Below are 26,574 nucleotides of genomic sequence, written 5' to 3'. Positions count from 1 at the left end.
TAGGATGGCGGAAGCGGGGATCGAACCTGGAACTCTCAAGTTGCTGGCACGGCCGCTCTACCAACCGAGCTATACCGCCCCAGGTGCAAAGGCAGCAATATATGATAATAACATATGGTCAACATATGAAATAACATGTGTGTTTACAAATTTGAAGTTCACCCATTCTGGCCAACATATGAAATAACAAGTGTGCGTAAGAAATTGAAATGCGGCCCCTTTGGCCAAAATTCATAGAACAAATAAAATAAATATGCATATAGAGACATACTGTAATAACTTGAAGTAAGTAATGAAGATTAAAAACCAACAACAACAAAAAACAAACTAAAAGCTTACCTTTTTTATATTTGCATTATTAATGTTGTAAATACAAATCTTTACATATCGAGAAAGGGTGGTCCTAAAGAGGGAGGCATTTTTCTCAGGTCCCAAGAAGGTAAGAAATACAAGAATGTGTGTGTGTGTGTGTGTGTGTGTGTGTGTGTGTGTGTGTGTGTGTGTGTGTGTGTGTGTGTGTACTCACCATGTAAACATGAGGCACACCAGCGTGCTGATGAGTATCACCACCTGGTTAAACATGGCCGAGTGTGTCCGCTGGATGGCTCTGTGAAGATCATTCTGCAGAGAGAGTGATGAAGACAAAAGAAGTATAAAAAGGAAGAATATAGAAGAGTCACAACATGAGGCGCAGCAACACACACGGCAGTGTGATAGCATGTTGCTATATAAAGAGTGATTTAGTATGGTGTTTGTTATATTTGCACTCATGTGGCCAAATTAATTCCAAAAGGTCAGAAGAAGACAGAATAATATAAAAAGTAAATATATTTTTTGCATAAGAAGCCATTTAAATCTAATGAATTTGCTTAAGACACAAACGTGTGGATTCAAACCCATTTTGAACAGTAAAAAGGTCAAATCACTTTGACCTCCTTTGAGGACTCGTTGGCGAAGACGGTGACAAACGGCCACTTTTGTACAAACCTCCATTTATAAACCCCTCATTGTACAAACTCACCCATTGACAAGCCACAGACTCCATGGAAACACTAAACATATATTTAATATTTATACACTAAACATATATTTATTATTTATACACTAAACATGTATTTAATATTTATAGACTACACATATATTTAATATTTATACACTAAACATATATTTAATATCTATACACTAAACATATATTTAATATCTATACACTAAACATATATTTATTATTTATACACTAAACATATATTTAATATTTATACACTAAACATATATTTAATATTTATACACTAAACATATATTTATTATCTATACACTAAACATATATTTAATATTTATACACTAAACATATATTTATTATTTATACACTAAACATATATTTAATATCTATACACTAAACATATATTTAATATTTATACACTAAACATATATTTATTATCTATACACTAAACATATATTTAATATTTATACACTAAACATATATTTAATATCTATACACTAAACATATATTTAATATTTATACACTAAACATATATTTATTATTTATACACTAAACATATATTTATTATTTATACACTAATCATATATGTATTTTCATAAACACTAAACATGAATTTAATATTTATAGACTAAACCTATATTAATTATTTATACACTAAACATATATTTCATATTTATACACTAAACATATATTTATTATTTATACACTAAACATATATTTATTTTCATAAACACTAAACATGAATTTAATATTTATAGACTAAACCTATATTTATTATTTATACACTAAACATATATTTAATATTTATACACTAAACATGTATTTAATATTTATAGACTAAACATGTATTTAATATTTATAGACTAAACATATATTTATTATTTATACACTAAACATATATTTATTTTCATAAACACTAAACATGAATTTAATATTTATAGACTAAACCTATATTTATTATTTATACACTAAACACATATTTAATATTTATACACTAAACATGTATTTAACATTTATAGACTAAACATGTATTTAATATTTATGGACTAAACATATATTTATTATTTATACACTAAACATATATTTATTTTCATACACTAAACATGTATTTAACATTTATAGACTAAACATGTATTTAATATTTATGGACTAAACATATATTTATTATTTATACACTAAACATATATTTATTTTCATACACTAAACATGTATTTAAAATGTATTTATAGACTAAACATATATTTAATATTTATACACTCAACATGTATTTAATATTTATAGACTAAACCTATGTTTATTATTTACACACTAAACATGCATTTAATATTTATACACTAAACATATATTTAATATTTATACACTAAACATATATACATTATTTATACACTAAACATGTATTTAATATTTATAGACTAAACATATATTTATTATTTATACACTAAACATATATTTAATATTTATACACTAAACATATATTTATTATTTATACACTAAACATATATTTATTTTCATAAACACTAAACATGAATTTAATATTTATAGACTAAACCTATATTTATTATTTATACACTAAACATATATTTAATATTTATACACTAAACATGTATTTAATATTTATAGACTAAACATATATTTATTATTTATACACTAAACATATATTTATTTTCATAAACACTAAACATGAATTTAATATTTATAGACTAAACCTATATTTATTATTTATACACTAAACACATATTTAATATTTATACACTAAACATGTATTTAACATTTATAGACTAAACATGTATTTAATATTTATGGACTAAACATATATTTATTATTTATACACTAAACATATATTTATTTTCATACACTAAACATGTATTTAAAATTTATTTATAGACTAAACATATATTTAATATTTATACACTCAACATGTATTTAATATTTATAGACTAAACCTATGTTTATTATTTACACACTAAACATGCATTTAATATTTATACACTAAACATATATTTAATATTTATACACTAAACATATATCCATTATTTATACACTAAACATGTATTTAATATTTATAGACTAAACATATATTTGTTATTTATACACTAAACATATATTTAATATTCATACACTAAACATATATTTATTTTTAATACACTAAACATATATTTATTTTCATAAACACTAAACATGAATTTAATATTTATAGACTAAACATGTATTTAATATTTATAGACTAAACATATATTTATTATTTATACACTAAACATATATTTATTTTCATAAACACTAAACATGAATTTAATATTTATAGACTAAACCTATATTTATTTTTTATACACTAAACATATATTTAATGTTTATATACTAAACATGTATTTAATATTTATAGACTAAACATATATTTAATATTTATACACAAAACATATATTTATTATTTATACACTAAACATATATTTATTTTCATAAACACTAAACATGAATTTAATATTTATAGACTAAACCTATATTTATTATTTATACACTAAACATATATTTAATATTTATACACTAAACATGTATTTAATATTTATAGACTCAACATGTATTTAATATTTATAGACTAAACATACATTTATTATTTATACACTAAACATATATTTATTTTCATACACTAAACATGTATTTAAAATTTATAGACTACACATATATTTAATATTTATAGACTAAACATATATTTAATATTTATACACTAAACATATATTTAATATTTATAGACTAAACCTATATTTATTATTTATACACTAAACATGTATTTAATATTCATACACTAAAAATATATTTAATATTTATACACTAAACATATATTTAATATTTATACACTAAACATGTATTTAATATTTATAGACTACACATATATTTAATATTTATACACTAAACATGTATTTAATATTCATACTCTAAACATATATTTTTTTATTTATACACTAAACATATATTTAATATTTATACACTAAACATATATGTATTTTCATGAACACTAAACATGAATTTAATATTTATAGACTAAACCTATATTTAATATTTATACACTAAACATATATTTAATATTTATACACTAAACATGTATTTAATATTTATAGACTCAACATATATTTAATATTTATACACTAAACATGTATTTAATATTTATAGACTAAACCTATATTTATTATTTGTACACTAAACATGTATTTAATATTTATACACTAAACATATATTTAATATTTATACACTAAACATCTATTTAATATTTATACACTAAACATGTATTTAATATTTATAGACTAAACATATATTTATTATTTATACACTAAACATATATTTATTTTCATACACTAAACATGTATTTAAAATGTATTGACTAAACATATATTTAATATTTATAGACTAAACATATATTTAATATTTAGACACTAAACATGTATTTAATATTTATAGACTAAACCTATATTTATTATTTATACACTAAACATGTATTTAATATTTATACACTAAACATATATTTAATATTTATACACTAAACATGTATTTAATATTTATAGACTCAACATGTATTTAATATTTATAGACTAAACATACATTTATTATTTATACACTAAACATATATTTATTTTCATACACTAAACATGTATTTAAAATGTATAGACTAAACATATATTTAATATTTATAGACTAAACATATATTTAATATGTATACACTAAACATGTATTTAATATTCATAGACTAAACCTATATTTATTATTTATACACTAAACATGTATTTAATATTTATACACTAAACATATATTTAATATGTATACACTAAACATATATTTAATATTTATACACTAAACATGTATTTAATATTTATAGACTACACATATATTTAATATTTATACACTAAACATGTATTTAATATTCATACTCTAAACATATATATTTTTTATTTATACACTAAACATATATTTAATATTTATACACTAAACATATATGTATTTTCATAAACACTAAACATGAATTTAATATTTATAGACTAAACCTATATTTATTATTTATACACTAAACATATATTTAATATTTATACACTAAACATGTATTTAATATTTATAGACTCAACATCTATTTAATATTTATAGACTAAACATACATTTATTATTTATACACTAAACATATATTTGTTTTCATACACTAAACATGTATTTAAAATGTATAGACTAAACATATATTTAATATTTATAGACTAAACATATATTTAATATGTATACACTAAACATGTATTTAATATTTATAGACTAAACCTATATTTATTATTTATACACTAAACATGTATTTAATATTTATAGACTAAACCTATGTTTATTATTTACACACTAAACATGCATTTAATATTTATACACTAAACATATATTTAATATTTATACACTAAACATATATCTATTATTTATACACTAAACATGTATTTAATATTTATAGACTAAACATATATTTAATATTTATAGACTAAACATATATTTAATATTTACACACTAAACATGTATTTAATATTTATAGACTAAACATATATTTAATATTTATACACTAAACATATATTTAATATTTATACACTAAACATGTATTTAATATTTATAGACTACACATATATTTAATATTTATAGACTAAACATGTATTTATTATTTATACACTAAACATATATTTATTTTCATACACTAAACATGTATTTAAAATTTATTTATAGACTAAACATATATTTAATATTTATACACTCAACATGTATTTAATATTTATAGACTAAACCTATGTTTATTATTTACACACTAAACATGCATTTAATATTTATACACTAAACATATATTTAATATTTATACACTAAACATATATCTATTATTTATACACTAAACATGTATTTAATATTTATAGACTAAACATATATTTAATATTTATAGACTAAACATATATTTAATATTTATATACTAAACATGTATTTAATATTTATAGACTAAACATATATTTAATATTTATAGACTAAACATATATTTAATATTCATACTCTAAACATATATTTTTTTATTTATACACTAAACATGAATTTATTATTTATACACTAAACATATATTTAATATTCTGTACAAAAAAACGAGGTGCCGCTATATTAGAAATATTCTTTTACTCCATCCATCCATTTTCTACCGCTTGTCCCTCTCGGGGCCGCAAGGGGGGTTTGAGCCTGCAGCTTTTACAGTGATGCAAAAATAAATAGTGAAATATATTTCTTGTATTGGATCTTATTGAAGTGTGCGGGTGTACCTTCTCATTCATGGCCATTTGCATAAAATAGTCCAAACCATAAGTTATGTGTTTGAATCAATGAAGGAGATGCATAAAACATGAATGAATGGAATGAATGAATGAATAAAAGTGCGTGGTTGACTTCAGCAGGAGTGTTTGATGACCGTATTGAGTGCTGGACTCACAATCATGTTCTCCAAGGCGTGTTTGGCCAGCCAGCAATTGAGGAAAACGGGGATGAAAAGGTTTCTGAAGGAGGGCAAAATCACCTGTGGAAAAAAAAAAAAAAAAAAAAAGCACTTCAGTCTCAATTTGTTTTCTCTCCAAAAGCCGCTCTGCCATCGAGGCGTCCATATTGGCGTGCAGAAGCAGGCGATGAAGGTGTGGTGTTTGCACGTCTCACAGTGATCATGAAGGGGATGGCGCTGATCATCTCCAGAATGAAGGGGACACGCAGCACTTGCTCCCAAACGTTGCCCTGGAAACACAAAAGCGCACGCCAGAGGTCAGGGAACTCCATTGCCATGGCGACCCCCGGGGGGGCGGGATTACCACATAACAGGCTCGTTTAGCGGAAGGGAACAAATTGAAGCTTAGAATAGATCCGAGTCACACGGGTGTCGTTTGACAGGGGAACAGGAAAACTGCATTTCATCTAATCTGCCTCCGGTTAACGTGTCGGCCCCCAGACGAGTGGGGGTGGACCTCCTGGTACACTCCCCCCCCCCACCCACCCTTGTCCACAGGAATCAGTGGGCTTTAAATGCTAAAGCCTCGGGAGTAAGGGGCGCATGGGGCCCTTCATAGGATTATAGTGTCAAGAACATGAAAGGCAGGGCCACACGTTCATTGATCGGAGCCCTGCTGGGGGGCTTCACGGGTCAATATTAGCACACAATGATGGGCCACAACACACATATATAGTCATCTAGGCAGAGGTATGGCTGACCACCTGGATAAGACTGTTGTTGAGCATTTTGGATGTTTTGGGCCCTCAGGGAAATTAAAGGGCCACTCAAAACACTGATACTTGTTTTATAGTTATAATAGTGTGAGAGTCCAGTCCATAGTGGATCTAACATAATAGTGAGAGTCCAGTCCGTAGTGGAGCTAACATAATAGTGAGAGTCCAGTCCATACTGGATCTAACATAATAGTGAGAGTCCAGTCCATAGTGGATCTAACAAACCGGTAATAGTGTGAGAGTCCAGTCCATAGTGGAGCTAACATAATAGTGAGAGTCCAGTCCATAGTGGATCTAACATAATAGTGAGAGTCCAGTCCATAGTGGATCTAACATAATAGTGTGAGAGTCCAGTCCATAGTGGATCTAACATAATAGTGTGAGAGTCCAGTCCATAGTGGATCTAACATAATAGTGAGAGTCCAGTCCATAGTGGATCTAACATAATAGTGTGAGAGTCCAGTCCATAGTGGATCTAACATAATAGTGAGAGTCCAGTCCATAGTGGATCTAACATAATAGTGAGAGTCCAGTCCATAGTGGATCTAACATAATAGTGTGAGAGTCCAGTCCATAGTGGATCTAACATAATAGTGAGAGTCCAGTCCATAGTGGATCTAATATAATAGTGAGAGTCCAGTCCATAGTGGATCTAACATAATAGTGTGAGAGTCCAGTCCATAGTGGATCTAACATAATAGTGTGAGAGTCCAGTCCATAGTGGATCTAACATAATAGTGTGAGAGTCCAGTCCATAGTGGATCTAACATAATAGTGAGAGTCCAGTCCATAGTGGATCTAACATAATAGTGTGAGAGTCCAGTCCACAGTGGATCTAACATAATAGTGAGAGTCCAGTCCATAGTGGATCTAACATAATAGTGAGAGTCCAGTCCATAGTGGATCTAACATAATAGTGTGAGAGTCCAGTCCGTAGTGGATCCAACATAATAGTCACAATAATTGCCCAGGCCTGTTCTAATTGAATACATTACTCATTTTGCATTTAAAATAGTGCAAAAATGGCATCTGCTGGGAGCACTTCCAGAGAATAAACATATACTCACCTTGTAGCTGAGATACACAAGCAACATTGTTTCTGAGAAGCTGATAAAAGCAACCAGCACCTGCACAAAAGAGAGAGAGAGAGAGGCAACACAGGCATTAAAGAGAGGGAGAGAGAGCAGACGACAAGCAGAGACAGTGGAAGAGAAATTAGGCATGGCGGAGATGCAAGAGGCGAGCGTGGGTGGCGTGCTGATGATTGAGAGGAGCAAAGACGACCACTTGTACGCTCATGATCACTTCTCATCACACCAACGCCATGCACTTTGACTCACACACCACCTGACCTGCAGGGCCCACAGCGGCAGGGGTCTATCCACCCAGATGATCAGCTTCCTGCAGCGTGGAAAGACACCACACGATACGGTAAAAAAAACAAATAAAGATGCAACACATCCCCTCTGGGGAACTCGGAAGATATTGTACACGCACAAATGAGATTTGTATCCCTGCGTTTGCATTACACAGGCTGCATGGAACATTATTATCCATCAAGTCTGCGTAGTGAAATACATTGAAAGATTGCAACGACAGTAGGAAAAAAACACAAAAGCAGACAATTAGGAGACATGCTATGAAATGTTGCATTCAAGCCCGAGTGTGGTAAACCGTATGCAGACAATTTATGACACGGTTCAAGCTGTTTCTGTGCTAATGGAGTTGGGGTTGCATTTGCATTACACAGGCTGCATGGAACATTATTATCTATCAAGTCTGCGTAGTGAAATACATTGAAATGCTAGATTGCAGCGACAGTAGGAAAAAAACACAAAAGCAGACAATTAGGAGACATGCTATGAAATGTTGCATTCAAGCCCGAGTGTGGTAAACCGTATGCAGACAATTTATGACACGGTTCAAGCTGTTTCTGTGCTAATGGAGTTGGGGTTGCGTGTGTGTGTGTGTTTGCTTGTGTGTGTGTGCACGACACATTATGTTCATAATTGGACTATTTCCCAGCAACGTTACCGTGCCTGTGCAAACCGCAGCAAAAACAAAAAAAAAAGAACCTTGACAGAACACACCTACCTAGGTTCCATTCTAGAGGCTAATCTTTCCTGTGACAAAATGGCAACCAAGGTAATCAAAAAGGTCAACCAACGGACGATATTTCTCTACAGAATCTCCTCTCTGGTCAACAAAAACACCATGAAGTTTCTAGCGGGAACTCTCGTTCAACCCTTTTTTGATTACGCATGCACCTCCTGGTACCCTCAAATCTAGACTCCAAACATCCCAGAACAAGCTAGTCAGATTACTTCTAGACCTCCACAATCAAGAGTGCACAATGAGTCCAAACGTGGAACAGGTGAAACTAATGGGGTAATCATGGAAACAAGACAAGGGAGTGAAAAGACAGAAACTAAAGAGTCCTATAACCAAACAAAACACGACTTAAAACAAAACATGATTACACAGACATGACACAAACTGTCATTGCTCAAAACATAATATTGAATCAAAATCAATGTTATTATGAATTATTGACCTATCCAAGGTTCCCATTACTTCACATCAAATATTACACTAAGAAAAATATTTTTGCTGGGAGATTTTGCAAATTTGGTAAATAAATAACCCAAAAATGTATATTTTGTTGTTTTCTTACTGTACCGAAAATGAACCGAACCGTGACCTCCAAACCGAGGTACGTACTGAACCGAAATTTTTGTGTACCGTTACACCCCTAGTATCAGAGGTGGGTAGAGTAGCCAGAAATTGTACTCAAGTAAGAGTACTGTTACTTTAGAGATTTATTACTCAAGTAAAAGTAAGGAGTAGTCACCCAAATATTTACTTGAGTAAAAGTAAAAAGTATGTTGTGAAAAAACTACTCAAGTACTGAGTAACTTATGAGTAACATACACACACATATCATATATATATATATATATATATATATATATATATATATATATATATATATATATATATATATATATATATATACAGTATATAATTTATATTTATTTATTTTGCCGTTTTTGTTTACATGTTAAAGGTGTTTTAATGAATATACATGCATGTTTAACACATATAGATTCCTTTCTTTCATGAAGACAAGAATATAAGTTGGTGTATTACCTGATTCTGATGACTTGCATTGATTGTAATCAGACAGTAGTGCTGATAACGGCCACGTTTTCAAACGGAGGAGAAAAAAAGTTCCTCCTTTCTGTCTAATACCACATGAAAGTGGTTGGTTTTTGGCATCTTATTTGTCCAGCTTCCATATTCGTTTTTATACACTTTACAAGAAATACATTGGCGGCAAACTCTGTAGCTTGCTAGCTTGTTTGCGCTGGCTTTCGGAGACTCTTATTTTGAAAGCGCATGCGCGATGGAGCGGCACTTTTATTGTGAAGACAGGAACTGTGCAGTCAGTCTTTAGGCTTTTGACGGGATGTACGGTTGAAATAAAAAAGGGTCTTTTTTCCTTCACACTTTTGATTGATTGATTGAAACTTGTATTAGTAGATTGCACAGTACAGTACATACTCCGTACAATTGACCACTAAATGGTAACACCCCAATAAGTTTTTCAACTTGTTTAAGTCAGGTCATGTGACCGCCTGGCTCTGTTTGATTGGTCCAACGTCACCAGTGACTGCATCTGATTGGTGGAACGGAGTGAACGTCACCAGTGACTGTATTTGTTGAAACGCAGGCACTATGAAGGTCTGTCTGACAGACCAAAACAAACAAAGCGTGCATTAACAGATCGATAAAAATTAGTAGCGAGTAGCGAGCTGAATGTAGATAAAAGTAGCGGAGTAAAAGTAGCGTTTCTTCTCTATAAATATACTCAAGTAAAAGTAAAAGTATGTTGCATTAAAACTACTCTTAGAAGTACAATTTATCCCAAAAGTTACTCAAGTAGATGTAACGGAGTAAATGTAGCGCGTTACTACCCACCTCTGCCTAGTATTGAGATCCACAAACACTGCCGTCGACTAATGAAGCCTGCTCGGATGAGACGTCTTGTTAACGTCCGGTCGGGATCGATTCAATGCACTGAGAATGTGACGAGAACAGTAAACATTTCCTTGGACAAAGATAATTACATTCCTCCCGACGCCATCAACGGCCCACGTTCTCATATTGTAGGCGAACAAGTGATATTCACACAGTCAAATGGAAATTCACAGCCTTATTGTGAGGCTACAAAGACACCCTGGGGCCTCTCATGGCCGCTTGCCCGCTCGATTGGCTCCTCCGAGTGGCCAGCCCGAAGCAGGAGGCGGCACCAGAACCTTCCTGGCGCTCTGTCAGCCTCCTTACTCATTCGGAGTCGGAGCTTCGCCAGCGTCGCCGACCCTCTAACCCGATCAATAGGAGACATGGCGTGGCGATCCGACATGGTTTGCGTTGGCCACTTCCCGTTTCCCCCGTGGTAAATGACCTGCTTTATCTCCACTAGATGGCTGTTGATTAGGCACTACAGACATATTACGCCGACAGCTAATCCATACCCCACTTGTGAGGAATGAATGCGGATCTGGAATACTCAATATCGGCACGTGAATAGCGGCGGTTAAGTCAAGTCGCATTGATCGCGTTACACAATGAGGAAGCATGCGAGTCCACCCGGACCCATCGGTCCTAATTTGAAGACCTGATGCGCGCTTACCAATCAAACTCGTTCCAGGGGCGGGCGGGCGTGGTCTGTTTGGTGCAGTTGACGCCACCCATGCTGTGTGAGACACAACAATGTTTGGACAAGATCAAGGCAGCTGCTGTGTGGTTCTCACCAGTCGGGCCTCTCTTCTTGCGGGTTGTCCAGTAACACTCGGACGATGTAGAGGAGGCAGCTCAGCACTTTCAGTGCAAAGTTGAACATTCGCACCCGCAAACCTGCACAGTGGGAAGATTTCAGTTTAGCCCTTTATCAAGTAAGAAACCCGATTTGGTACTGTCAGATTCAAACACTGATGACATCTACTAAACAAGACAAGAGGCAAAGAATTAAACAGGGACAGAATTCAATTTGGACTCAATTGAGGAGACACGCCTGGACACACTGTACTCTTGTACAGTCTCCTAAGCCTTCTACACAAGGATACAGACCCCTCTGTGTACCAAGACGAGATAGACCTATTTATTAGGTGGTGTGACACTAACCATCCTATTTTAAATGTGACCAAGACACAGGAAATGGTTTTGGATCCGAGGAAAGTGACTGACCATGAGCCAGCGGTCATCAAAAATCAGGAAATCACCCATGTATCCTCATATAAATATTTAGGGGTTCATATTGATAATCTTCTCTGCTGGAAGACACATATTGACAAACTGTGCAATAGACTGCAACAGAGGCTATATTTTTTGCGAAGATTAAGATTGTACGGCGTGAGCAGCCACATCACGATGATTTTCTACCGTGCCGTTGTAGAGAGCATCATTAGATACGGGATCACCTCATGGTTTGGCAACCTAACCGTTAAGCTAAAAAGCAAACTGGCCGGCATGCATAAAACGGCAATGAAAATCGTAGGGAGGAAAGAATATCAGCCTATACAGAGCATCTATGAGCAGGCAGTTAGGAAAAAAGCTAAGAAAATTATTTCCAACTCACAACACCCACTCTTTCCTGAATATGGAACCCTGCCATCAGGGAGAAGACTCCGGGTCCCACTATGCAAATCTAACCGCCTTAAATTATCATTTGTCCCAGCCTCCATTAAGCTGACCAACAATGTGCAATAGAATTTTAATAGCACTTTTTTAGCACATAGCACTTTAGCACATAGCACTTTAGAACTAAGCACTTTAGCACACAGCACTTTATCCATGAGCTCTAGTGCAATGCACATTGGTACTTTATCTTTATCTCCATACTGTAGATTTTATGCCTACATCAAAGTGCCACCTATGTCTATCAAGCTCCATGTTCTGATGTTTAAATGTTAGTTGTATGGTTGTGGTTGTGTCTGTGCTTGTGTTTTTCTTCTGTTGTTTTTGGGTATGTTAAGAAAGCAATGATGCACTGTGCCCAAGACAAATTTCCCCGCGGGGACAATAAAGTTGAACCTTGACCTTGACCTTGCTCTGCCAAAAGATTGTATGCCTCCTTCTTTTATTTTTGGACCCTCCCCGACCACATGGCCACGGCTGTTTCCAAAGGACAAAGGTCGCAAAAAGTTCACAAAAAAAGGTCGTCGACAATTCACAGAAAAGGTCAGTTCGAAAAGAGTTTGTAAAATAGTTCAAAAAGAGGTCCATAAAAATAGTTAAAAAAGAGTTAGTCTGGAATTTGGGCAGATCCGCGCTCTTATTTTTGACTGCCATCATATTGCAGTCTACACGTATCTCTTATGTGTGACTGCCATCTACTGGTCACACTTATCATTACACCATTTACCAAATATAATAGCTTCGAGGTCGGTAAGCACAACCAAAATCATTCCGTACATTAGGCATACATAAGGTTATAAGGTGCACTGTCGAGTATTATTAAGTATTATTTCTGATGAATCTTATTAAACTGTGCCAGTTATACTGCACAGTATGTACGTTTTATCGCACAAACCAGGCAAAGCGTCACATCAGAGGTTACAACAATCAGAGCATGGACTTTACATTGGAAAGGCAAAGAAAGCCGGGGCAACTCACTGGATCTTTGATTCTTGATGAAGAACAGCTTGAGGCGCTCTTTGAACGTGTTCTCATTCACGTAGAACTCCACCTGCACCCTGAGGACGGGGGTGGGGGGAAGGAAAGAGTAACATTAAGAAAAGGTCACATGATTACACTCGCACAATTCAAGATGTCTGAAAAGGAGTGGGAAGAAGCCCATATTATTTACAATCAGAGGTGGGTATGGTAACGCGCTACATTTACCGAAGTAACTCTTTGGATAAATGGTAAAAAAAGTCCTCCAACCTCCGAGGACAAAGCTACGAACTATGGGAGACCGGCCTTTCTGCTCCGCCGCTCCCAGTCTGTGGAATGCTCTCCCTGACCACCTGAGGGCACCACAGACTGTGGATGCTTTTAAAAAAGGCTTAAAAACCTTCTTTTTTTTTTTTTAAAGCCTTTTTTTTTTTTTAGACGTATAGGCTGTTCTAGTTTTTATTTTTATTTATTTTATTATCTTTTTTTTTTTTTTAATACACTGTAGCACTTTGAGGTTGTTTGCTCAATGTAAAGTGCTTTTACAAATAAAATATATTATTATTATTATTATGGTAAATGGGTTAGATAGTAGTAGTAGTAAGTTTATTTTTTGGTCAATGGTCAACAAAATAAACAAACAGTTGTACATTCATAGATTGAAAATGAAAATGTTGCAGACCGAAAGGGTTTAGGCTGAAGTTGTACACTTATAGCGCCTAACCCTATAAACAATGTCAAGTACAAGATGAACTTCCGGAAATTATGAAATGTCTTTTGTACAACATGTGCTGCCCTCTGGGAAGCGCTACAGGTGCATTAAAACCAAAACAAACAGGCTAAAGAACAGCTTCTTCCCCAGGGCCATAACCATCCTGAACGGACTGCCCCATTGTCCCTCATAACTGCCTTCTCTTCGGTGCAATAACCCATTCCACCAACCACCCTGTTTTTGTTTTGTTTTTTCATGTATATATTCATTTCACACAATATTCATTGCACTTCTACATTTTTTAAATTTTTATATATTTGCACATTGTTTTTCTAGCATGCACACATCGCACTGTATGGAATGGCCTCAATCTCGTTACCTTGCGTAATGACAATAAAGCTGATTCTGATTCTGATATTATAAATACACATTATACACAATATGAACACTGTTCAATTATATACACAGTAAAGGCATGTGAAATATCCTTATACGTGTGTTAAACCTTTGTACCAATTTATATACTATATACAAACAATTATACTTCCATTATTATTTATATCCCACATTTAGTATTTTAATTAACATTGATCATAGTATTAACTACTGTGTTGATTCAAGAGTGATATATTTTTCCAAGACATTCGTCTTAAAGTGTTTTTTAAATGTGTGAATGGACCTGGAACATTTTAAGGAATCATCCAAGCTGTTCCACAGTTGAACCCCCCTGACAGAAACACATCTACTTTTTAAGCTTGTTCTTATCTTAGCTTTCTGGAAGACAGCGTTATACTTGTATAGCGCTTTTCTACCTTCAAGGTACTCAAAGCGCTTTGACACTATTTGTTAGAATAATTGTTAGTAAGTTATCACAAAAAACTTTATGTTGAAATGAGTTCCAGGCAAAAGGACAGGGGCTGTCTTTGAGGCCTACCAAGAGTAAGGCTCGTAAAACTTCACTGTGTAAGGGGGAGAGCCACATGAAGGGTTTTCTGTTTTCTCTCATGTATGGTCCATCCATCCATCCATCCATTTTCTACCGCTTATTCCCTTTGGGGTCGCGGGGGGCGCTGGAGCCTATCTCAGCTACAATCGGGCGGAAGGCGGGGTACACCCTGGACAAGTCGCCACCTCATCGCAGGGCCAACACAGATAGACAGACAACATTCACACTCACATCCACACACTAGGGCCAATTTAGTGTTGCCAATCAACTTATCCCCAGGTGCATGTCTTTGGAGGTGGGAGGAAGCCGGAGTACCCGGAGGGAACCCACGCAGTCACGGGGAGGACATGCAAACTCCACACAGAAAGATCCCGAGCCCGGGATTGAACCCAAGACTACTCAGGACCTTCGTATTGTGAGGCAGATGCACTAACCCCTCTGCCACCGTGAAGTATGGTAATCAACAGAAATATATTGTTCTAACCCAAGGACTTCAAAGCGGACAGATGGCAGGATCTGCCCAATTTCCAGACGAACTCTTTTTGAACTATTTTATGGACCTTTTTTTTAACTATTTTACAAACTCTCTTTGAACTATTTTATGGAACTCTTTTTGAAGTATTTTACGAACTCTTTTTGAACTGACCTTTCCTGTGAATTGTTTAAGACCTTTTCTGTGAACTTTTTGCGACCTTTGTCCTTTGGAAACAGCCGTGGCCATGTGGTCGGGGAGGGTCCAAAATAAAAGAAGGAGGCGTGCCATCTTTTGGCAGAGCGTGCTGAGATACTGTACAAGAGTACAGTGTCCAGGCGTGTCTCCTCATTTGAGTCCAAATTGAATTCGGTCTCTGTTTAATTACTTGCCTCTTGTCTTGTTTAATAAATGTCATCAGTGTTTGAACCTGACAATATTTCCACATTCACCCATTCACACAAACATTCACACACTGATGGCGGGAGCTGCCATGCAAGGCCCTAGCCACCACCCATCAGGAGCAAGGGTGAAGCGTCTTTCTCAAGGTCACGACGGACGTGACGAGGTTGGTAGAAGGTGGGGATCGAACCAGGAACCCTCAGGTTGCTGGCCCGGCCACTCTGCCAACCCCCACCACTACCTCAGCAGAGCAAACGACGCCACTGGCAGACGTTTCAGCACTTTGTCATTGAACTGGCAAATTTTCCTCATCCTTGTGCCAAGCACTTAGTTGTCATTGGTGCAGTTCCAAACTCCATTAGTTCAGCGATGCCAACTAAACAGGTCCAATTTATTCTTGACTATTAGAAACTACCTCGCTTAGTAGAAACTCACCGAAGCAACTTTTTCCACACACCTTCACACAAAGCTTTAATTAGCAACCAGTTGGCAGGCCTTAGAAGGTCATGTTTGTGTTGTTCTTTGCCAGCATGCAAGTGGCCCCATCAGAACCGACACCTATCAATAGTAACAAGGCAGGTTCTTATACTCTTACAGATTTTTTTATTTTTATTTTTTACTGTATCAGGTTTTATTTTTATTTTCATTTCTTATACTGTAAAATATTATATGTTGGTCCCATACTTGCCAACCCTCCCGGATTCCCGAAATTCGGTGCCTCTCCCGAAAACCTCCCGGGACAAATTATCTCCCGAAAATCTCCCGAAATTCAGGCGCACCTGAGTGACGTGTCGACAGCCTGTTTTCACATCCGCTTTCCCACAATATAAACAGCGTGCCTGCCCAATCACGTTATAACTGTAAAATGATCGAGGGCAAGTTCTTGGTTTCTTATGTGGGTTTATTGTTAGGCAGTTTACATTAACGTCCTCCCAGCGCGGCAACAACACACAACAACAGCAGTCGCGTTTTCGTCTACCGTAAAGCAGTTCGTCTGCCGTAAACAGCAATGTTGTGACACTCTTAAACAGGACAATACTGTACCATCTACTGTACATGCATATGTGACAATAACATCTAGGGCTTTTAGAGAGTGCAGTGCACAACTGCGCACACAACAAGGAGACGGAGCAGAATGCATCATCAGAGAGGGTGTTCAGCATGGTTAGAAAAATAGTGACGGAGAATAGAACAAGGATGGACAATTCAACCCTTAACTCAACAATGAGTAGATGAGTGTTATGTGTGTGTGTATATGTGTAAATAAATGAACACTGAAATTCAAGGATTTCTCTTATTTATACATATATATATATATATATATATATATATATATATATATATATATATATATATATATATATATCTTAATAAGGTTATCCAAAAAATAGTGCTCGATACCGTAGTAGAGCGCAATATATGTATGTGTGACTGAGACTATTTCATCTCAGCCAGAAAACGAAACAACATCATCTGGTACAACCCCCCATACAGCAAAAACGTCTCAACTAACATTGGCCACAAATTCCTCACTCTGATTGGCAAACACTTCCCCAAAGGCAACACCCTAAGAAAAGTATTCAACAAGAACAACATTAAATTGAGCTACAGCTGTATGAACAATATACGACAAATTATCTCAAACCACAACAAAACAATTGCAAATGAGCTGTCGGCCCCCGGACAGAGCGACCCCAAAACCAACAAAGGCTGCAACTGCCGCAAGAAACCTGATTGCCCTCTCAACGGGGGGTGCTTGCAAACATCAGTTGTTTACCAATCTAAGGTAACACGCAAGGACATTAACACATCCGACACATATGTAGGATTAACCGAGGGAGAGTTTAAAACCAGATGGAACAATCACAAGGCTTCTTTCAGGAACCAAAACCTGCGGAATACCACAGAACTCAGCAAACACATTTGGGACCTCAAAGACAATAATGTTGAATATTCAATAACATGGCAAATTCTTGCATCCAGCACACCTTACAATAGTGGTAATAAAATATGCAACCTATGCTTGAAAGAGAAACTGTTTATTATATACCGTCCAGACCTGTCATCCCTCAACAAGCGCAGCGAAATTGTATCAGCATGCCGCCACAGACGGAAACACCTCCTAGGTAACACATGAGCCAATCACCACGCTCCTACGCCAGCCTGTACCCACCCACTCTGTGCCCTATATAAACCATGGTATGTGAATGCTTCCATTAAAATCTCCTGATGATTGAGGGAACCCCTCATGAAACAGGCCTGTAGAGATGAAGTAGTCTTGTGATTTTTTTTCCCCCACATACATATATATATATATATATATATATATATATATATATATATATATATATATATATATATATATATATATATATATATATATCATAAAATAAATATATATATATATATAGCTAGAATTCACTGAAAGTCAAGTATTTCTTATATACCGTATTTTCCGCACTATTAGCCGCACCTAAAAACCACAAATTTACTCAAAAGCTGACAGTGCGGCTTATAACCCGGTGCGCTTTATATATGGATTAATATTAAGATTCATTTTCATAAAGTTTCGGTCTCGCAACTACGGTAAACAGCCGCCATCTTTTTTCCCCGTAGAAGAGGAAGTGCTTCTTCTTCTACGCAAGCAACCGCCAAGGTAAGCACCCGCCCCCATAGAACAGGAAGCGCTTCTTCTGCTACTGTAAGCAACCACCCGCCCGCGTAGAAGAAGAAGAAGGGCGCGGATATTACGTTTCATTTCCTTTGTGTGTTTACATCTGTAAAGACCACAAAATGGCTCCTACTAAGCGACAGGTTTCCGGTTCATGAAAAGACGCAATCTCTCCATCCGCACACGGACTACTATTTCACAGCAACTGCCTAAAGACTTTCAAGAAAAGCTGGCTACTTTCCGTGCATATTGTAAAAACAAGATAGCTGAAAAAAAGATCCGGCCAGAGAACATTATTAACATGGACGAGGTTCCACTGACTTTTGATATTCCTGTGAACCGCACTGTGGATACAACGGGAGCACGTACGGTGAATATTCGCACCACAGGGAATGAGAAGTCATCCTTCACTGTGGTTCTAGCTTGCCATGCTAATGGCCAGAAACTTCCACCCATGGTGATATTCAAAAGGAAGACCTTGCCAAAAGAGACCTTTCCAGCCGGCGTCATCATAAAAGCTAACTCGAAGGGATGGATGGATGAAGAAAAGATGAGCGAGTGGTTAAGGTAAGTTTACGCGAAGAGGCCGGGTGGCTTTTTTCACGCAGCTCCGTCCACGTTGATATACGACTCCATGCGCGCCCACATCACGCTGGTTTTTAATATATTATTAAAGTTTGACTGACCTATCTGACTGTTTTTTTGACATTCCTTTAGCGCAGTTAGATGCGGCTTATAACACGGGGCGGCTTATAGGTGGACAAAGTTTTGAAATATGCCGTTTATTGAAGGCGCGGCTTATAACCCAGGGCGGCTTATGGTGCGGAAAATACGGTATATATATATATATATATATATATATATATATATATATATATATATATATATATATATATATATATATATATATATATGAAATACTTGACTTGGTGAATTCTAGCTGTAAATATACTCCTCCCCTCTTAACCACGCCCTCAACCACGCCCCCCCGACCATGAGGTAGCATTTCTAACTGTTACTGCTAGAACATTCCATAGTACTGGAGCCCCAATAGAAAACGCTCTATAGCCCGCAGACTATTTTTGGGCTCTGGGAATCACTAATAAGATGGAGTTGTTTGAAGGCAGATTTCATGCTGGGACATATGGTACAATACAATCAGCAAGATAGGATGTTATTATTGTATTTCCATTTTAATTAAAAGCCTACTGAAATGCGATTTTTTCTTATTTAAACAGGGATAGCAGGTCCATTCTATGTGTCATACTTGATCATTTCGTGATATTGCCATATTTTTGCTGAAAGGATTTAGTAGAGAACATCGACGATAAAGTTCGCAACTTTTGGTCGCTGATAAAAATTATAATAGCGGTGGATGAGGAAAGTGAGAGTGAAGGACTAGAGGGCAGTGGGAGCGATTCCGATAGGGAAGATGCTGTGAGAGGCGGGTGGGACCTGATATTCAGCTGGGAATGACTAAAACAGTAAATAAACACAAGACATATATATACTCTATTAGCCACAACACAACCAGGCTTATATTTAATATGCCACAAATTAATCCCGCATAACAAAAGCCTCCTTCCTCCCATCCATATAACCCGCCAATACAACTCAAACACCTGCACAACATGCTCAATCCCACAGCCCAAAATACCGTTCACCTCCCCAAAGTTCATACAGCACATATATTTCCCCAAAGTCCCCAAAGTTACGTACGTGACATGCACATAGCGGCACGCACGTACGGGCAAGCGATCAAATGTTTGGAAGCGTACTCACGGTACCGCGTCTGCGCATCCAACTCAAAGTCCTCCTGGTAAGAGTCTCTGTTGTCCCAGTTCTCCACAGGCCAATGGTAAAGCTTGACTGTCATCTTTCGGGAATGTAAACAATGAAACACCGGCTGTGTTTGTGTCGCTGCAGCCGCCCGCAATACACCGCTTCCCACCTACAGCTTTCTTCTTAGCTGTCTCCATTGTTCATTGAACAAATTGCAAAAGATTCACCAACACAGATGTCCAGAATACTGTGGAATTTTGCGATGAAAACAGACGACTTAATAGCTGGCCACCACGCTGTCCCAAAATGTCCTCTACAATCCGTGACGTCATCATACCAAGACGTTTTCAGCAGGATATTTCGCACAAAATTTAAAATTGCACTTTAGTAAGCTAACCCGGCCCTATTGGCATGTGTTGCAATGTTAAGATTTCATCATTGATATATAAACTATCAGACTGCGTGGTCGCTAGTAGTGGCTTTCAGTAGACCTTCAACAGAAAGAGAAAACAAATAATAGCAATAGATGGATGCTAACGATGTTATTGATAAAGCTGTGCTGGTGTTGTGAACGTAGATTATGGCAGAGCAAAGGAGTGATCATTATTTCGACAAGGTACGAGAATACAAGTTTGTACAAAACTGTATCTAATGGCGCTGGTCCGTTCACCCATCCAGTCGTGGTTCATCTCGTTAGCCAGGCTGATTGAATACGGAGTGTCTGATGACTTCCTGCTGACGAACATGTGAGGCCATGATGACCACTCTTCCATCTGGCGGGAGCGACACATGCAACATGGCTAACCTGCATGTGTTAGAGAGGATGATGACATGATGGAAAAGCAGAACAAGGCCTGAAAGTGGGCTGATCCTGCACAGAAGCAGACAGACCGCATTTCCTGTTCGACCACCTTGCGGGCGGACAATCCGCACCTTTCATGAGCTCAGCCTGGCGTCATCCACTCCGTCCCTCCCCAAGGGACGGAGTGGATGACGCCAGGCTGAGCTCATGAAGGCCACACGAGAGAAAGACTATTGGCCAGTAAGAGGGTTCCACTGTCTTTCGGCCCCCAGAGAGGAGCGAGACGAGCGCCCCCTGTAGTTGCCACGGCAACGCCGACACGACTTGCCTCCCGCTTCCTTCTCACATGAGCGGATGTGCGCTCAGTCGCCGGTTGACGCCGACCCATTCATCCTCCGTGCCAGTAATACTTCTACACGTATGAAGCAAAACTAAAGAAGATGCTGGCCCGTGGGCCAAATTGTGCCTTTTCATTGGAACGCCATCGGGTGCAAAGTCCCGCAGATATGAGAGGATCCAGGATGTGTTTGCACTCGCAACCACAATGTTAGTCGATCATGTTTGTGTCAGTCCACCATGCGGAGAGCAATCAAACGCTCGATAGCACGCAGTAAGACATCAGGCCTCAAAGCAAACATGTTGATTTTCCTTTTTTGGTTTTTTAAATCCATCCATCCATCCATCTTCTTCCGCTTATCCGAGGTCGGGTCGCGGGGGCAGCAGCCTAAGCAGGGAAGCCCAGACTTCCCTCTCCCCAGCCACTTCGTCCAGCTCCTCCCGGGGGATCCCGAGGCGTTCCCAGGCCAGCCGGGAGAGATAGTCTTCCCAGCGTGTCCTGGGTCTTCCCCGTGGCCTCCTACCGGTCGGACGTGCCCGAAACACCTTCCTAGGGAGGCGTTCGGGTGGCATCCTGACCAGATGCCCGAACCACCTCATCTGGCTCCTCTCGATGTGGAGGAGCAGCGGCTTTACTTTGAGCTCCCCCCGAATGACAGAGCTTCTCACCCTATCTCTAAGGGAGAGCCCCGCCACTCGGCGGAGGAAACTCATTTCGGCCGCTTGTACCCGTGATCTTGTCCTTTCGGTCATGACCCAAAGCTCATGACCATAGGTGAGGATGGGAACGTAGATCGACCGGTAAATCGAGAGCTTTGCCTTCCGGCTCAGCTCCTTCTTCACCACAACGGATCGATACGGCGTCCGCATTACTGAAGATGCCGCACCGATCCGCCTGTCGATCTCACGATCCACTCTTCCCCCACTCGTGAACAAGACTCCGAGGTACTTGAACTCCTCCACTTGGGGCAAGATCTCCTCCCCAACCCGGAGATGGCACTCCACCCTTTTCCGGGAGAGAACCATGGACTCGGACTTGGAGGTGCTGATTCCCATCCCAGTCACTTCACACTCGGCTGCGAACCGATCCAGTGAGAGCTGAAGATCCTGGCCGGAGGAAGCCATCAGGACCACATCATCTGCAAATAGCAGAGACCTAATCCTGCAGCCACCAAACCAGATCATGTTTGTGTCAGTCCACCATGCGGAGAGCAATCAAACGCTCGATAGCACGCAGTAAGACATCAGGCCTCAAAGCAAACATGTTGATTTTCCTTTTTTGGTTTTTTAAATGCAACAGAAATTAAAGACACTATGTCATTCATTTATTAGTCTTTTAGTCTCAATTACGATTACTGTAACGCAGTGACGTGCAGTCACTAGAGGCAGGTGAGGCCCCGCCTCACCTGCCATCATGGAAAGAAAAAAAATGTAAAAAGAAAAAAAAATAATTAAATTGTTATATGTATCCAGTGATTATACTATAAAGTTATTTTCCATTTAACTTCACCAGTTTTAGATTATTTCTATTCAAAATCGCTGAATTTTCACATTTGCCGTTCAAATACTGAGAAGAGACGGTGCGGTGAACAGCAGCCAGTCGAGGCACGTCACTCAGTGCCTCAACATGGACGGATTCGGCTAACTGCTGGCCTGCTGTGCAGTGAGACCGTATTGCTATATGAATTATATTATACATTTCCATAGTTTAGTTAGCTGAGGTATATAATGTACAGTGTATTTTGTCAACAACTGTATGTGTGTAACGTATTTCTTGTGCTGAGCGATCATAAAACGGCTGCAAAAGACGCACTGGCTGAGGCTCGCCTCCTGCACCCCCGCCGTAGAATTGTTATATCAACTAAAGCCCACACTTAAACTTTCCACGTGCAAGATTGAATCTATTTAAAAAAGTTATTTCATAAGAAGCCAAAAAGTGCAAAAACAATAGTGTTGGTGTTGGAGGAGTTGTGAATGACTGCAGGGCCACAACATTAGGTACACCTGCAGACTGCAGGTGTATCTAATTCACAACTCCTCCAACACGAACATTATTGTTTTTGCACTTTTTGGCTTCTTATTAAATAACTTGTGTAACCTATTTTCTCTTTGTGATGTTAAGTTCCTGTTATGCGCTGTTATACAGTATATGCCTCGAGCTCTTATTTTGAAGGCGCCAAGAGCGGAAGTGATGTCACGTTGCGGAGGTTTTTGAAAGAAGGTAAATAAAGTGGTCCTCGTGTAAACTGGAGCCTCCGTGTTTGTTATTTTGTAGTTTCATACAGTATAGGCGACATTTATAAACCCTCGGTTACACTTTTTTAAATAGATTCAATCTTGCACGTGGAAAGTTTAAGTGAGGGCTTTAGTTGCGGCGCATGGACTTCATTTGTAAGTAAAGGTAAGACCATAATAACTTTTTTTTTTTATTAAATGTGCTTTTTTGTGTGCTACAGTTTGTATGTGTAAAGTTAAAGTTAAGTTAAAGTAGCAATGATTGTCACACACACACTAGGTGTAATGAAATGTGTCGTCTGTATTTGACCCATCCCCTTGCTCACCCCCTGGGAGGTGAGGGGAGCAGTGGGCAGCAGCGGTGCCGTGCCCGGGAATCATTTTTGGTGATTTAACCCCCAATTCCAAGCCTTGATGCTGAGTGCCAAGCAGGGAAAAATGCTGGTATGAGCTTTTAAACATAACCCGTTAACTGCTGCCAATCAAATGGTGAATAAGATACTCTTTAGGGTTCATATGTTTGTAAATCTGACTGTGATGAAGTCAGTGCCTCACCAACCGTTTCATGTCTCCCTATGTCGAGCATTAAAAGATTACACTTGCTACAAAATGCGGCTGCTAGACTTTTGACAAGAACAAGAAAGTTTGATCATTTTACGCCTATACTGTATATACCTTTATATACATATATATGTACCTATACTGTATAGACCTTTATATACCTATATACATATATACCTATATATATATATACCTATACTGGCTCACCTGCACTGGCTTCCTGTGCACTTAAGATGTGACTTTAAGGTTTTACTACTTACGTATAAAATACTAAAGGGTCTTCCCTGCTGATTGTATTGTACCATACGTCCCGGCAAGAAATCTGCCTTCAAAGAACTCCATCTTATTAGTGATTCCCAAAGCCCCAAAAAAGTCTGCGGGCTATAGAGCGTTTTCTATTGGGGCTTCAGTACTATGGAATGTTCTAGCAGTAACAGTTAGTTACCTCAGTAGAAGCATTTAAGTCCCATCTTAAAACTCATTTGTATACTCTAGCCTTTAAATAGACCCCCCTTTTAGACCGTGGTGACTGGACTCCCACAATATTATGTTGGATCCACTATGGACTAGACTCTCACTATTATGTTAGATCCACTATGGACTGGACTCTCACACTATTATGTTAGATCCACTATGGACTGGACTCTCACTATTATCTTATATCCACTATGGACTGGACTCTCTCACTATTATGTTAGATCCACTATGGACTGGACTCTCACACTATTACGTTAGATCCACTATGGACTGGACTCTCACTATTATCTTATATCCACTATGGACTGGACTCTCTCACTATTATGTTAGATCCACTATGGACTGGACTCTCACTATTATGTTAGATCCACTATGGACTGGACTCTCACTGTTATGTTAGATCCACTATGGACTGGACTCTCACTATTATGTTAGATCCACTAAGGACTGGACTCTCACACTATTATGCTAGATCCACTATGGACTGGACTCTCACTATTATGTTAGATCCACTATGGACTGGACTCTCACACTATTATGTTAGATCCACTATGGACTGGACTCTCACTATTATGTTAGATCCACTATGGACTGGACTCTCACTATTATGTTAGATCCACTATGGACTGGACTCTCACACTATTATGTTAGATCCACTATGGACTGGACTCTCACACTATTATGTTAGATCCACTATGGACTGGACTCTCACACTATTGTGTTAGATCCACTATGGACTGGACTCTCACTATTATGTTAGATCCACTATGGACTGGACTCTCACTATTATGTTAGATCCACTAAGGACTGGACTCTCACACTATTATGCTAGATCCACTATGGACTGGACTCTCACACTATTATGTTAGATCCACTATAGACTGGACTCTCACTATTATGTTAGATCCACTATGGACTGGACTCTCACTATTATGTTAGATCCACTATGGACTGGACTCTCACTATTATGTTAGATCCACTAAGGACTGGACTCTCACACTATTATGTTAGATCCACTATGGACTGGACTCTCACTATTATGTTAGATCCACTATGGACTGGACTCTCACTATTATGTTAGATCCACTATGGACTGGACTCTCACTATTATGTTAGATCCACTATGGACTGGACTCTCACTATTATGTTAGATCCACTATGGACTGGACTTTCACTATTATGTTAGATCCACTATGGACTGGACTCTCACACTATTATGTTAGATCCACTATGGACTGGACTCTCACTATTATGTTAGACCCA

General features: G+C 37.2%; 1 protein-coding gene across 2 annotated transcripts in view; it reads right to left on the bottom strand.

Annotated features, from left to right (window-relative positions):
• The window catches only part of kcnt2b (potassium sodium-activated channel subfamily T member 2b), a 222,138-nt gene that overhangs the window by 130,072 nt on the left and 65,492 nt on the right, over nt 1–26,574 (bottom strand). For both annotated transcript variants that reach the window (XM_061982089.1, XM_061982090.1), the window contains exons 2-9: nt 13,916–13,995; nt 12,055–12,157; nt 11,934–11,996; nt 8,590–8,638; nt 8,305–8,364; nt 6,677–6,751; nt 6,459–6,542; nt 527–621 (exon numbers count right to left, since the gene is read on the bottom strand). In XM_061982089.1, coding sequence (XP_061838073.1) covers nt 527–621; nt 6,459–6,542; nt 6,677–6,751; nt 8,305–8,364; nt 8,590–8,638; nt 11,934–11,996; nt 12,055–12,157; nt 13,916–13,995 — 609 coding nt within the window. The remainder of the gene's footprint in view (nt 1–526; nt 622–6,458; nt 6,543–6,676; nt 6,752–8,304; nt 8,365–8,589; nt 8,639–11,933; nt 11,997–12,054; nt 12,158–13,915; nt 13,996–26,574) is intronic.

Source organism: Nerophis lumbriciformis, linkage group LG24 (genome assembly GCF_033978685.3).
Source record: "Nerophis lumbriciformis linkage group LG24, RoL_Nlum_v2.1, whole genome shotgun sequence".
NCBI lineage: Eukaryota > Metazoa > Chordata > Actinopteri > Syngnathiformes > Syngnathidae > Nerophis > Nerophis lumbriciformis.
This window is presented reverse-complemented; position numbering and strand designations above follow the sequence as displayed.